The sequence below is a fragment of the Pelophylax lessonae genome, assembly GCF_965119305.1.
Source record: "Pelophylax lessonae genome assembly, chromosome: 12".
Classification (NCBI taxonomy): Eukaryota; Metazoa; Chordata; class Amphibia; order Anura; family Ranidae; genus Pelophylax; species Pelophylax lessonae.
The window spans coordinates 206,625,736-206,638,235 of NC_138779.1; the positions used below are offsets into that span (position 1 = coordinate 206,625,736).

General features: G+C 40.1%; 2 protein-coding genes across 2 annotated transcripts in view; both read left to right on the forward strand.

Annotated features, from left to right (window-relative positions):
- LOC309568344 (B-cell receptor CD22-like) overlaps nt 1–3,144 on the forward strand; it is a gene marked incomplete at its 3' end in the record, with an annotated part of 91,726 nt that extends 88,582 nt beyond the window's left edge. The window contains exons 15-17 of the mRNA XM_082274007.1: nt 454–487; nt 611–685; nt 3,067–3,144. Coding sequence (XP_082130133.1) covers nt 454–487; nt 611–685; nt 3,067–3,144 — 187 coding nt within the window. The remainder of the gene's footprint in view (nt 1–453; nt 488–610; nt 686–3,066) is intronic.
- The window catches only part of LOC309569003 (B-cell receptor CD22-like), a gene marked incomplete at both ends in the record, with an annotated part of 263,576 nt that overhangs the window by 218,281 nt on the left and 32,795 nt on the right, over nt 1–12,500 (forward strand). The window lies entirely within an intron of this gene.

A 12,500-nucleotide genomic window follows, 5' to 3' on the forward strand; every position in this document is an offset into this window, starting at 1 on the left:
ACCCTGGTTGAGAAACCCTGTGCTAGAACCTTGCCATCAGGAGCAGTTGTCTGAGCACTGGTACATCTCATTATCTGCCGATCTACCTAAAGATTGGGTTGAGCACCATTGATGGATGTGCTAAAAAGCTTTGGAGATGGATAAAACAACCCATTTGGTACACATAAATTATAAAATATTCTTGCATTTCAGTCAACATAAAAATATAAAAAAAAAAATAATTGTGAGAAAAAACACCTAAGCATCAAAATGATTTAAACGGGTCTCTGACCTTTGAAAGTTTGGAGACCGGGTCATAATCCTGTATCATATACATCGAACTTTAAATCTTTCTTTTATTAATTTGTCGTTGAGGTATAATCTCAACTTATCTCTTTTCCCCCTTTAGTGTAGTGATGGCAAATCAATATTACTGCTAAACAGTAATATTATTATTATTATTTTTTTTTACAGATTTAAAGCATGTCAGACATCATCAAGGCCTGAGGTACGTCATTTAAAGAACGTTTATATTGTTTTTGCAAATTCTCTATTTTTCTTTATATTTTGGTTTATGAAATATAAATCTTTAAGGGAGTGTGTTTCTTTCTCTCTTTCTCCCCATCCCCAGAATTCACAACAACCAGATGCCACATATACAGATCTTGTGAAAACAGAGGTTTCACGTGATTATGATACTCTAAAGGTGATGAAATAACCAATGTATTTCAATTCATGCAAAGAAATATATCGGTGTACCAAATAACACAAATCATACTATTTATTCAATGACAAGATTCAAATGCTTCATTTGCACTTACATACAATACGAAACTGATGTAATTACATTATAGATTAATTTACCCTACTCTTCCCCTGAAGAAGGAAAATAGCATTTCCGAAACGTGTCGGAATTTATCCCGTGACCACCCTCTCCAATCAGGCCATATATTCCAGAAGGCTGGCCTGGTGCTCCAGAATTGAGAGTATTTTGAACTATTATTGTACATTGCTATGTACTGTAGCTTGTTTTTATTTGGTTTTATACCTACTTCTCCATATTGACTTTTGGTTGCTTTTTATATTATTTGTAAGTAAAGATTGGTATTTGTTATTCTAATTTATACGTTTACAATTCCTTATTCTGCCTTTAAAGTTCCATTTCGCTCAAATAGTTTTGTATTAGGGATCGGCCAATTATCGGCAAGGCCGATATATCGGGGGGCCGATATGCACTTTCCCTGATATATCAAAATCGGCCCCCGAGGTTACCGATATTGCCGTTATTTTGGGAAAGTGCTTGTACCGGAGCGAGGCCTGCAGCTAGAGGCATCACCCTAGTAGCAGCTTCCATAGCCGACGGTCGGTGGTCTTGTAATGACAACCGATGCGGCTGAGAAGCCGCTCGGCTGTCATTACAAGGAGCAGGAGGGGACGCCCCCCCCTCCACCGCCTTCCACGGCTCGCCGGGATCTCCCATCCCACCGGGAGACCCAAGCAACTAGCCTGCACGAACGCAGAAGACGCATTCGGCTCTGATCGTGTCTCCATGTAAAACCCGGAAGTGATGTCATGACTCATGACAGCATTCAAAACAGCCAAACTTGGCTTTTTGAATGCTTTTAAGTGCAGAGGAGGGGTTTGGGGTATTTTAGACCCCCAGATCCCTCCACAACAGTACCTGTCAAATGCTAAAAATTAAAAAACATTTTTTTTAAATGTATGAAAATATCGGCCAATACCGATATGCATTTGCCAAAATATCGGTATCGGCAACGAAAACCGATATCGGTCGATCACTATTTTGTATTGTATGTAAATTTAGGGATTTGGGCAGAATACCATCTATAGGAACAGCACCCAGTGGCACGTACCTGGTAGGTGAGCCTGACGTGCAGAGGAAGGCCTCTCGTACAGCTCCGGCTCAAGGGCCACTGATGGTGAGACAATAACTGCTATTACACGGCGAAGTAAGAGCACTTATTATCAGTCCAGTAGTCTGCGCTGGTAGTAGCCGATGATTCACGGAAGGGAAACCAGGAACAGCTGACAACAGGCAGATGTGACAGCAGGACGGCTGAATGCAGGCAGACTGGTTTGGGTCTTGGCTGGGGACAGACTGTGGATGCACAGCAGGAAGAAGGAGCCTGAAGATGATGAGCTGGACTGAAGGAGCTGTAGCAGGCTGGAATAGCTTGATGCAGGGTTAGACGAGCCGGGCAGATCCGGCATAGACGTCAGACAGCAGAATAGTCAGATCACAAGCAAGGTCAGCAAAGCATGAGGGATCAAATAGGAGCAGTAGGCAGAGGCAGAGGCAGAATCTTGGATCAAGCCAGGGGCCAGGGCAGGTTTTTGGTCTCTTTTTACAGTCTTTAGTATTCCTGGATATGTTCATGGTCTGCAACGTTTGGCTTAAAGCCCAACTTGAGGCAAAAAATCCCAAAAAATGTACTGGTGCAGTGGGGATGTGCCCCCAAACCGCTTGTTTTGTCCAGGGGCAACAAGTTATAGTTATAGTCACCCAACCCTCCACTCAAGCAGCAAACATGGATACCCCACGATGCAGTGGTGGAACTGTTCCTGGCGTCCTCCTGTCCAGAGCAGGTCTAAGGTCTATGGGCTTGATGAAATCAGGAATAGTCCACTGCTCAGAACTGTTAGATTTGGGGGGGGGGGGTATGTCGGTATGCCCCCTTTCTCCTGCACCCTAGACAAGAACACTCAATTAGCCCTTGCAGTGTGGACACAGCCACACTGTATGGGAAGAAGCTTTCTTTTTTTTGCTCAGCGTTGGGCTATAAGCATCTCCTAGACTGATTCTGACCAGTGCAGTGACTGTTGGAAGCCTGACAGTTTAGTGGTGATCATTTTCTATTTGAAAGTCGTTACCATTGCTGCATCTACAACAAAGGAGTCCACCATTCCAAAGAGACAGCTTAGTGTTGCTTTAAATATATTAGGTCTAGACTTCTAATATGCACAACATTGCTAAGTGCTAGGGAGTCCTACAACCTTGTTGGTAGCTCTTCTAGAGAATACTTTAGCTTTAATAAAAGAAAAATGTATCTAATTTTTTTCTTACAGCTTCCATTCCCTGCTCAACCTGCAGCTCAAGGAAGAGATGCATCTTCAGATAATTATGAAAACCTTCAGAGAAAATGACAAAACTCATATATGAGGATGTTGGGATCTGCTGCCCTCTACTGACTGAATTTGTAAATGCCTGTAAATATATTATGTATGGACTTCCTACCCCTGGTTTGTTAGCTTCGAAACCCCAGAGGATGAAGTGGGGAGAGAGAGAGGGTTTCAGCCACATGTCCTGTCCATGTTACTAGATCTTGGATCAGAAGAGACTATTGTGCAAGTATTCCTATGGTTTAATAGGTTAACTGCAGCTTACTGTATATTTAAATCCTTGTGAGAGACAGAATGGGGTTGATTTACTAAAACTGGAGAGTGCCAAATCTGGTGCAAATGTGCATGGTAACCAATTACGCTTCTAGCTTCAGCTTGTTCAAATAACCTTTGACAGAAAAAACTGAAAGCTAGTTGGTTCCTATGCAGAACCATATTTTGTGCTTTCCAGTTTTAGTAAATCAACCTCAATATCTCAGCCCTGTTTTTGTTATTATTTCACATGCACAGTGCCAGATAACTAGGTTTGTGCTACTATATATGTAGTGATCACCTTGCAGTGTTTTGGTAAGTGAACTCATTTATTGCACTAGGGTTAACCCTGTTCCTCCTGATCTCGGATTCTATAGCCAGTTTCAGCTTAGGGTTCGATAACCACCATAGGTTAGGTTAGGAGCCAGGTAAGGCTTCTGTGACCTTGTTCTAGCTTAGAGGTCCGGTGCCATGTCAGATTAGAAACTATTAGCGAGGGACTAAAGTGCAGAGTAGATTGACTAATTGGCAAATCCAGTGCCTCGCCACAGACCCTGCTGGTAGGAAGCTCCATTCCAGGCTGACTGGACAACAGTTGGAGGATTCCTCAACCCACCGTGACCATTGATCTTATCTTCAGATCTTCAACACAGGCAGATGGCACATCATCTTCAGGGGCCCCTAAAATTGCTGCAACATTCATCTAGAGGTATCTCAATTAATAGCTATATATATCCAGGTATATGTGCACAATTCTACCAGGACTCCTATTGGACCCTTTGCTAATAATACCTGTTTGTACATTGGATGTATGTACTGTTAATAATCTCTGCTTATATCAAGCTTGTATCATTTTTATACTGGTATGCATCTACATGCTTATGATTATTGATATTTGATGGTCGCGGTCGTTTTTCTACTCTTTTCCCAATTACTTTGTTTAGATTACTGATTAATTCCCAACAAAGACAATCCCCTCTGTTCACAGAGTCCCTGTCTTGGCAAAGGTTCTGGTTCTCTTATTTACCTACAGGTTAAACACAATATTCTGTTGGGGAGGGCCGTTTCTCATTACCCCCCAAAAAAGGGCTACAAGTTACTTGCAAAAGTAAATTTATTCTTTAAATAGCAGCAGGGAAAATACATTATTTCTATGAGAAATCAGTGTTTCCTTTCTTTGAATACATACATTTTATTTTTTTCTAATGTATCATAAACACCAGTTAATGAATATCATGTTTTAGCGCCATCAACCCTAATATTTTTGGTGTTGAAAAAAAATATTGTTTGTGTAATATGAATAAAGAAAATTTTATATTTTTCATATTTAATTTTTTTTTAATTTTTTTTTTTAATTTTGTAGGTAGAGTAGGAATAATTAGTCTGACTGGTTATATTTCTCTTTATTCCCCCCCCCCTCCCTTCTTTCTGTTTCTCCCCCTCCCCTTCTTTTTTCATATTTCCTCCTTCCCCTCCCCCCTTTTTTTCTTTCCTTTTTTTTCCCCCTTCCCCTTTCCCCTCCCCTTTTCCCTTCCTTCTTTCTTTTTCATTTGCCTTCCCACTCCATCTCTTTGTCTGCCCCCCCCCTTTTCTCTTTTCTGTTCTTTTCCTTTTTGTTCTATAAACTTTTTTTTCTTCTTTTCTTCCTTTCTTCTTTTTCTTTTTTTGCTCTTTTTCTTCCCCCTCCCACACCAGTATTTCACCATCCCACCTATGCAGCACATTCTTCATCACCTTTATCTACTCAATAACTATTTTTGCGGACAGGTGCCCTCTCCCGCTATGGCGTGCCTTCTGTGTGGCTCTTTGCAGTCCAGTGCATGTCCAGGTCCACTCTTGTAGGAGTATGGTAACCCTCTTTATTCCTGGGGAAAGTCCCTGTAACTATAAAAACGCTCTCTGGTCACTAGATAGCCATCATTGATTAGGTAAAGCCTCATGTTTGTATGTTTATTCACATCTGCATGATGTCACTATATCTGATGTAATATTTCATGTTCCCTTATTGTGCAACATTTTTTGCAGACATTACACACCCCTTGAGGAAGACCTTACTGTACAGGTCGAAACGCGTCGGGGGGTCCTCTTTCTATGTGTGATGATCTGTAACTGTGACCTCATTTCTGTTCCTTAGCAATGTATGGCAATCACATATCTTGTAACCAGAGCTCATGTCTTAGGCTTTAAATTGTTTATGGATTTTTTTTTAAATCTTCAATAAAGATGCAATCTTTTACATACTTATAGTTTCAAGTATTTTTGCTGCCAGAAAACCCCTGGCATATTTCTCTTTACTCCCTGTCTAAGAGGCACAGCAGGAAGTAATGTTTTTCATATATATATATATATATATATATATATATATATATATATATATACTGTATGTGAAATACTCCAGCACAAATAAGCTTATTTAAAGTGAAATAAAATATTATATATACAAAATATTGCTGCTGCCGCAAAAAAGTGTTCACAGTTACACCTGCGTGCTAAATTTTTTTAAAAAACAAACCATGTTGCGCAATATACAGTACCATAAAACACCATTTCCTATATGTGCAAACTGACAAATAGCAAAAAATACCCCTCTCTTATACCATAACATGATTCACATCTGCAGTGCAAGAAGTATATTGGTACTTTAGGTGCTCATATATTATTTTATGTACAAATATCATATGTTCACTAAAGTGTAATACGTGCAAACCGAAACAAATATAAAAATAATTAATTAATAAAAAATCAACCATGGGAGTTTATTCCTACTTTAGCCCCTTCACGCCGACCATACGCAAATATGCGGCCCCACTGGACTGGGCTTTTTTGCCGTGGGGTGGCATATTTGCGTATATCTCCTTTTGTGCTGGAAGTGCGCTGTGCACAGCACAGAGACCGGGGGGCCACTGAGAGCCCTGGGCCCCGTTCAGAACGGCCGATTCAGGGTCATCTAATCACTGTAATAGCCTCCGAGGATTGGCTATCACAGTGATCAGTCACTATGAAGCCTGCCCCCCCTGTATGGGAATGGATAAGAGGGATACATTGTAGGATACATCTACTTGCAGAGATAGAAAAAAAAAGAAGAAGAAAAATAATTAAAAAATAAAACCAAAAAATACCTAGATCAAGATTTGATCTTGGTCAGTGCCAGGGTTAGTGTTTGGGTCAGTATTTTTTGCATTCAATACATTTTTTATTGAGTTTTACATGAGAAAATATAGACAAAACAGGTAAAACAGAAAAATTCAACAGGTTCCAATGCAAGTCAATATAGTAAGAGCAACAGATGAATGGTGCAATAACAGACAATCAGAATTATCAGTAGAATCAGGAAGCATTCAAAGCATCACAGGTTATACAACGGTATGTCATATGGTAAGAAATGTGGCACAACATAATATAATAATGATAAAGGGTCAGTATTTTTTGGACAGGTTTTTTTTTTTTTTTATTATCATTATTAGTATCAATGGTAGTTAGTGTGTTTTAGGTAGAATTAAAAAAAAAAAAAAAAAAAAAAGCAAAATACGCACTATAGTTTCTGAGCTGTGGTATGAGGTATCGTTACGATCGTCAGGATCAGGAGAATTTCTTTGGTGGTAGGTTATGGTAGTAGCAAGAAAGGTAAATTAAAATAAATATATATATATATATATATGTATATATATATATATATATATATATATATATATATATATATACATATATATATATATATATATATATTTTTTTTTTTTTTTTACTATTAATTAATATTTTCTACTGTCTGCTCTAAAGCATTCCCAATAAAAATAAAAAAAAAAATCTAATTTTTTTATCAGTTTAGGCCAATTTGTATTCTGCTACATATTTTTGGTAAAAAAAAGAAACATCCCAAAAAGCATATAATTGGTTTGCGCAAAAGTTATAGCGTTTACAAACTACGGGATAGATTTATGGACTTTTTTTATTAGTAATGGCGGCGATCAGTGATTTTTATCGGGACTGCGACATTGCGGCAGACAAATCTGACACTTTTTGGGGACCAGTGACACCGATACAGTGATCAGTGCTAAATAATATGCACTGTTACTGTATAAATGACACTGGCAGAAAAGGGGTTAACACTGGGGGTGATCAAGGGGTTAAATGTGTTCCCTAGATGTGCTTACTAACTGTGTGGGGGAAGGATTGAACAGAGGCAGAGAGAGATTGGTGATTCAGCTTAGCTGAATCACACGATCTTTCCCAGCCATTCTGACAGGAGAGCCGTCTTACATTGTTTACATTCCAGATGGCTCTCCTGCGAGTTTTGCCGCAGATTGCGGGAGGCCGGCAGCGATTGTGCCTGCTCCTCCTGCGGTTTGCCTCCTGCTGTGTTTAAAAACCCGTGCACATAATCACATAGATCTACGTGATTCTGTAAATCTGCGTTGGGCTGTCGTCAAGCGGTTAATTTTGAAAGCGCTGAGCAGTACTGGGTGTACCAACATGGCCTCCACCACCTTCCTACTGTTGGCGTCTAGTTTCTTTCAAAATGTAACATCGAAACATCATCACAGATGTCGATATACTGTATTTGATTATATACGCTCACTTTATTGCTAAAATTACTCTTAAAGTCAAGACGTAGCTGGGTGTAGTAAGATGTCCGCATGGCTGTTCTATCAGATTGGCGCTACCCATGGTAGAACGCATGTTGGAAGACATCGCGCATGCGCAGTTAGTATTTTTTGTCGGAACGTCACTTCCGTTGCACAATCTGATGGGTAGCGGTATTCTGATAGAACACCAGGGGAGCACACAGGGGCCCAGAGACAGCAGAACACAAGTGAACTGGATAGGATGAGTGGCGGGGGCAGCATACAGAGGAACCAATCTGAAAAAGCAGGAGGAAAAAGGAGGACAGTGATTTCTCTACATGCTGCCCCTGCCGCCCCTCCTATCCAGGTGTACAGGGGAGCTGCACAGCCCCCTGGAGCATGGGGCCCGGTTACAATTGCAACCCCTGTAGTTACGCCCCTGAACCCACCCTACTGTGAATCTGCTGTTGCCTACCTTCATTCATGAAGTGCTCTTCCTTCCTCTTCCTTTATTGTGGGAGGGGTGAAGGGGCTCTCAAAGGTAAAGCACAGTGATCACAAGGCATAGAGCCGCTTTGATCGGCTCTGTGCATTTTGCCTGTGATCTGTGCTGTCTAATGACAGACATTGTGCATGCTCCAAACAGATCAATATTTGTAAACAGTGCTCCAGAAAAAACATGACCACCAACCCGGCATTTTAAAACATATGAGAATAGTACAATGGTTACACATGACATGCTTGGTATCCATTTACTCAACTCAGTCTCATCTTTTATATTTTTTTTTTTAAATTTGAATATTTTTTTCGTGTTTGTGTGCAAAATAAAAAAGGCTCTGACAGCGAAATAGTTCCCCTATTTACCGACAGAAAATAGATATTATAAAGTGAAACAAACTCATCCAAAAGAGGAACTCTCATTTCCAGGATATTACAATCAAAATGAGCTGCAATACAAAATAACTGAATATGAAGTAACACTGAAACCGCCTCAGGAAAGGAAACGATCGTTATTATCGAATAATGTTCTCCAACAACTAAACAAATGAAATTGTTCCAAATAAAGACAAAGAGGCTGATTCACTAAAGACAAATAGACTGTTCACTTTGCAAGGGAATTTTATCTTTGGTTTAGTGAATTAGGTGAAGCTCTGTTGACTTCCATCATCCAATTTTGTGCAAGAAAAACTGCAGTTGTTTTTTTCTTGGGGTGCATGTGTGTTTGTGGGGTCAGTCCAGAGAGTATCTTTAACCACTTCTGGACTGGAAGGTCTACCCCCTTAATAACCAGGCCATTTTTTGCGATTCGGCACTGCATTACTTTAACTGACAATTGTGCGGTCGTGCGACGCTGTACCCAAATAACATTGATGTCTTTTTTCCCCACAAACAGAGCTATTTGATCACCTCTGAGATTTAATTTTTTTTTTTTTTTGCGCTATATATACAAAAAAACAACGGCAATTCTGGAAAAAAAAAAAACAAAATTTTTTACATTCTGCTATATAACATTCCCCATTTAAAAATCTAATTTTTTTATCCTTTTAGGCCAATTTGTATTTTGCTACATATTTTTGGTAAACAAAATCCCAATAAGCGTATTTTGATTGGTTTGTGCGAAAGTTATTGCGTCTACAAACTACGGGAAAGATTTATGTCATTTTTATTTATGTTTTTTACTAGTAATGGCGACGATCTGTGAATTTTTAGCGGGACTGCGACATTGCGGCGGACAGATCGGACCCCAAACTGAAATTTTTGACACTTTTGGGGGGACCAGTGACATTACTACAGTAATCAGTGCTAAAAATATGCACTGTTACTGTAATAATGACACTGGCAGGGAAGGGGTTAACATCAGGGGCGATCAAAGGGTTAAATGTGCTCCTAGGTAGTGATTTCTAACTGTAGGGGGGGTGGATGCACTAGAGGAAAACAGAGATCCGTGTTTCTGCTTAGCAGAAACACAAGATCTCAATTTTCCTATGTGACAGAACTGCCTGGGGGCCATCGCGGCGACCGGACCCACTGATTGGCTCCCGCTGTGTCCAATCACAGGGGGAGCAGGCAGCCAGACCCAGAACGTGACCTGACCTACAGGTATGTCCGTTCGCGCAGGAGTATGTCTGCGTGGGGCGGTCCTTAAGTGTTTAAAGGATATAATAAGCTAAATGCTAATCTAAAGTGCACAGATTTTATTTATAATTCTCTCATTTAAAGTTATTACTGGCACATGTGAATTCTGATTGGTTGCTCTGAGTTAGCATTCAGTATTGTAGAGATTCCCTGGTTTTCACTCAGCAGACCTAGTCCAGAAGATTTGCTGTGAAAGTGGTTGTAATCCCTTCCATATATCCAGTGATGTGACTGGTCTCAGGTGATGCCCAGAGATTGAACAAATCCTCCTACATAAGCTGTACCTGTTTATCTGCAGTCTTCCCTTCTCTACATCCTTTAACTTTTTAAAAAGCAGGGGGTGGAGAGTTGAAGTTACACACTGGAGAGCTCAGTGAGAAGAGTTCTGAGGGCTGATTGGAAGGAAGGGACACCCCCCCCCCCCCCACATTACACAGGAACAGAGCTAAGGCTTTCAATCACAGGCTGTGTGTTGGAGCTTCCTCCCCTGTCACCCTTTTTATCTCTTGATGTAAGTGACTCAAGCAGATAGCAGAGGAACGAGACAGCAGATACAAATGACACTTAGTGCTCTGGATTGAGACACGTACACACTATAAAAGGATATGCTTTGTTCATATTTCATGTCTTAGGTTTACAACCACTTAAATTGGAGGATCAGCAACACGGAACCACAGTGAAGCTTTAATAGGCAAATAGCAGAGCCATGGATTTGCAATAGTCATTTACAAACATGTTATATGATAACAAAAAAAGGTTTTAAAATACTAAAACTCATTGATAAGAATATTTAACTAACTACAATCATGTTTATCAAAATAAAGAAAGACATAAAACAAAAATACCTTTGTCCTTTGCTGTTCCTGTTTCTTTATTCTCAGCTGTCAGCAGGATTTCAGCAATAAAACTATTCAATCCAAAAACAAACATTTATTATATTGCAGCCTACCTGTTCTTGGATGTGGTGGCTGCATTGGTCTTCTTTTTTTGGCTTTCTTCCCTCTGTTTTCACCTGGAGATCCTGCCAGTAATGCACTTCCTGTCCTAGAATGACAACCCTGACTCACTGTGCTGTATCTGTGGAGGAGCAGCTTTGTCTAGCACAGGAAGTGTGTTTGAACTACATTTGATTATTTGTACGATCAACATTTATTTTTTGCATATAGCTAGCATGTATAACAAAATGCTTTTAATAGTAATAATAACTTATCCGAAAGAACTTATGTTCACTTTGAGCATCCAATCATACATTCCTCAATGGAAAATCTGTTTGTATGTCTTTCCTTTCCTTTCCTTTCCTTTCCTTTCCTTTCCTTTCCTTTCCTTTCCTTTCCTTTCCTTTCCTTTCCTTTCCTTTCCTTTCCTTTCCTCTCCTCTCCTCTCCTCTCCTTGCCTTACCTCTCCTTTCCTATTTTTTCCCTTTCCTTTTCCGTCTTCTCCTTTCCTATTTTTTCCCTTTCCTTTTCCGTCTTCTCCTTTCCTTTCCTCTCCATTTATCAGTTTTCCCTTTCCTTTCCTCTCCCCTCCTCTCTTCTCCTTTCCTCTCCTCTCCTTTCCTTTCCTTTCCTTTCCTTTCCTTTCCTTTCCTTTCCTTTCCCTTCTTCTCCTTTCCTTTCCTCTCCTCTCCTTTCCCATCCTTTCATTTCCTTTCCTTTCCTCTTCTTTCCCTTCTCTTTTCCTTTCCTTTCTTCTTCTCTCCTCTCCTCCCATTTCCTTTCCCCTCCCCTTCTTTCTTATTTCCTTTTCATCTCCCTTCCTCTCTTTTCCTCTCCTCTCCCTTTCTCTTTTTTCCCTTTCCTTTCCATTCTTCTCCTCTCCTTTCTTTCATTTCCTTTGCTTTCCTTTCCTTTCCATTCCTTACCTCTCCTTTCCTCTTTTTTCCCTTTCCTTTCCCTTCTTCTCCTTTCCTTTCCTTTTCTCTCCTTTCCTCTTTTTTCCCTTTCCTTTCCTCTCCTCTCCTCTCTTTTCCTTTCCTTTCCCTTCTCTTTTTAATTCCTTTCTTCTTCTCTCCTCTACTTCCATTTCCTTTCCCCTCCCCTTCTTTCTTTTCTATTTCCTTTTCCTCTCCTTTCCTCTCATCTCCTCTCTTTTCCTCTTCTTTCATTCCCTTTCCTTTCTGTTCCTTTTCTTACCTCTCCTTTCCTCTTTTTCCCTTTCCTTTCCCTTCTTCTCCTTTCATTTCCTTTCCTCTCCTTTCTTCTTTTTTCCCCTTTCCCCTCCTTTCCTTTTATTTCCCTCTCCTTTCCTTTCCTTTCCTTTCCTTTCCTTTCCTTTCCCTTCCCTTCCCTTTCCTCTTTTTTCCCTTTCCTTTCCCCTCCTTTCCTTTCCTTTCCTTTCCTTTCATTTCCTTTCCTTTCCTCTTCTTCCCCTTCTCTTTTCCTTTCCTTTATTCTCCTCTCCTCTCCTCCTATTTCATTTCCTTTCCCCTCC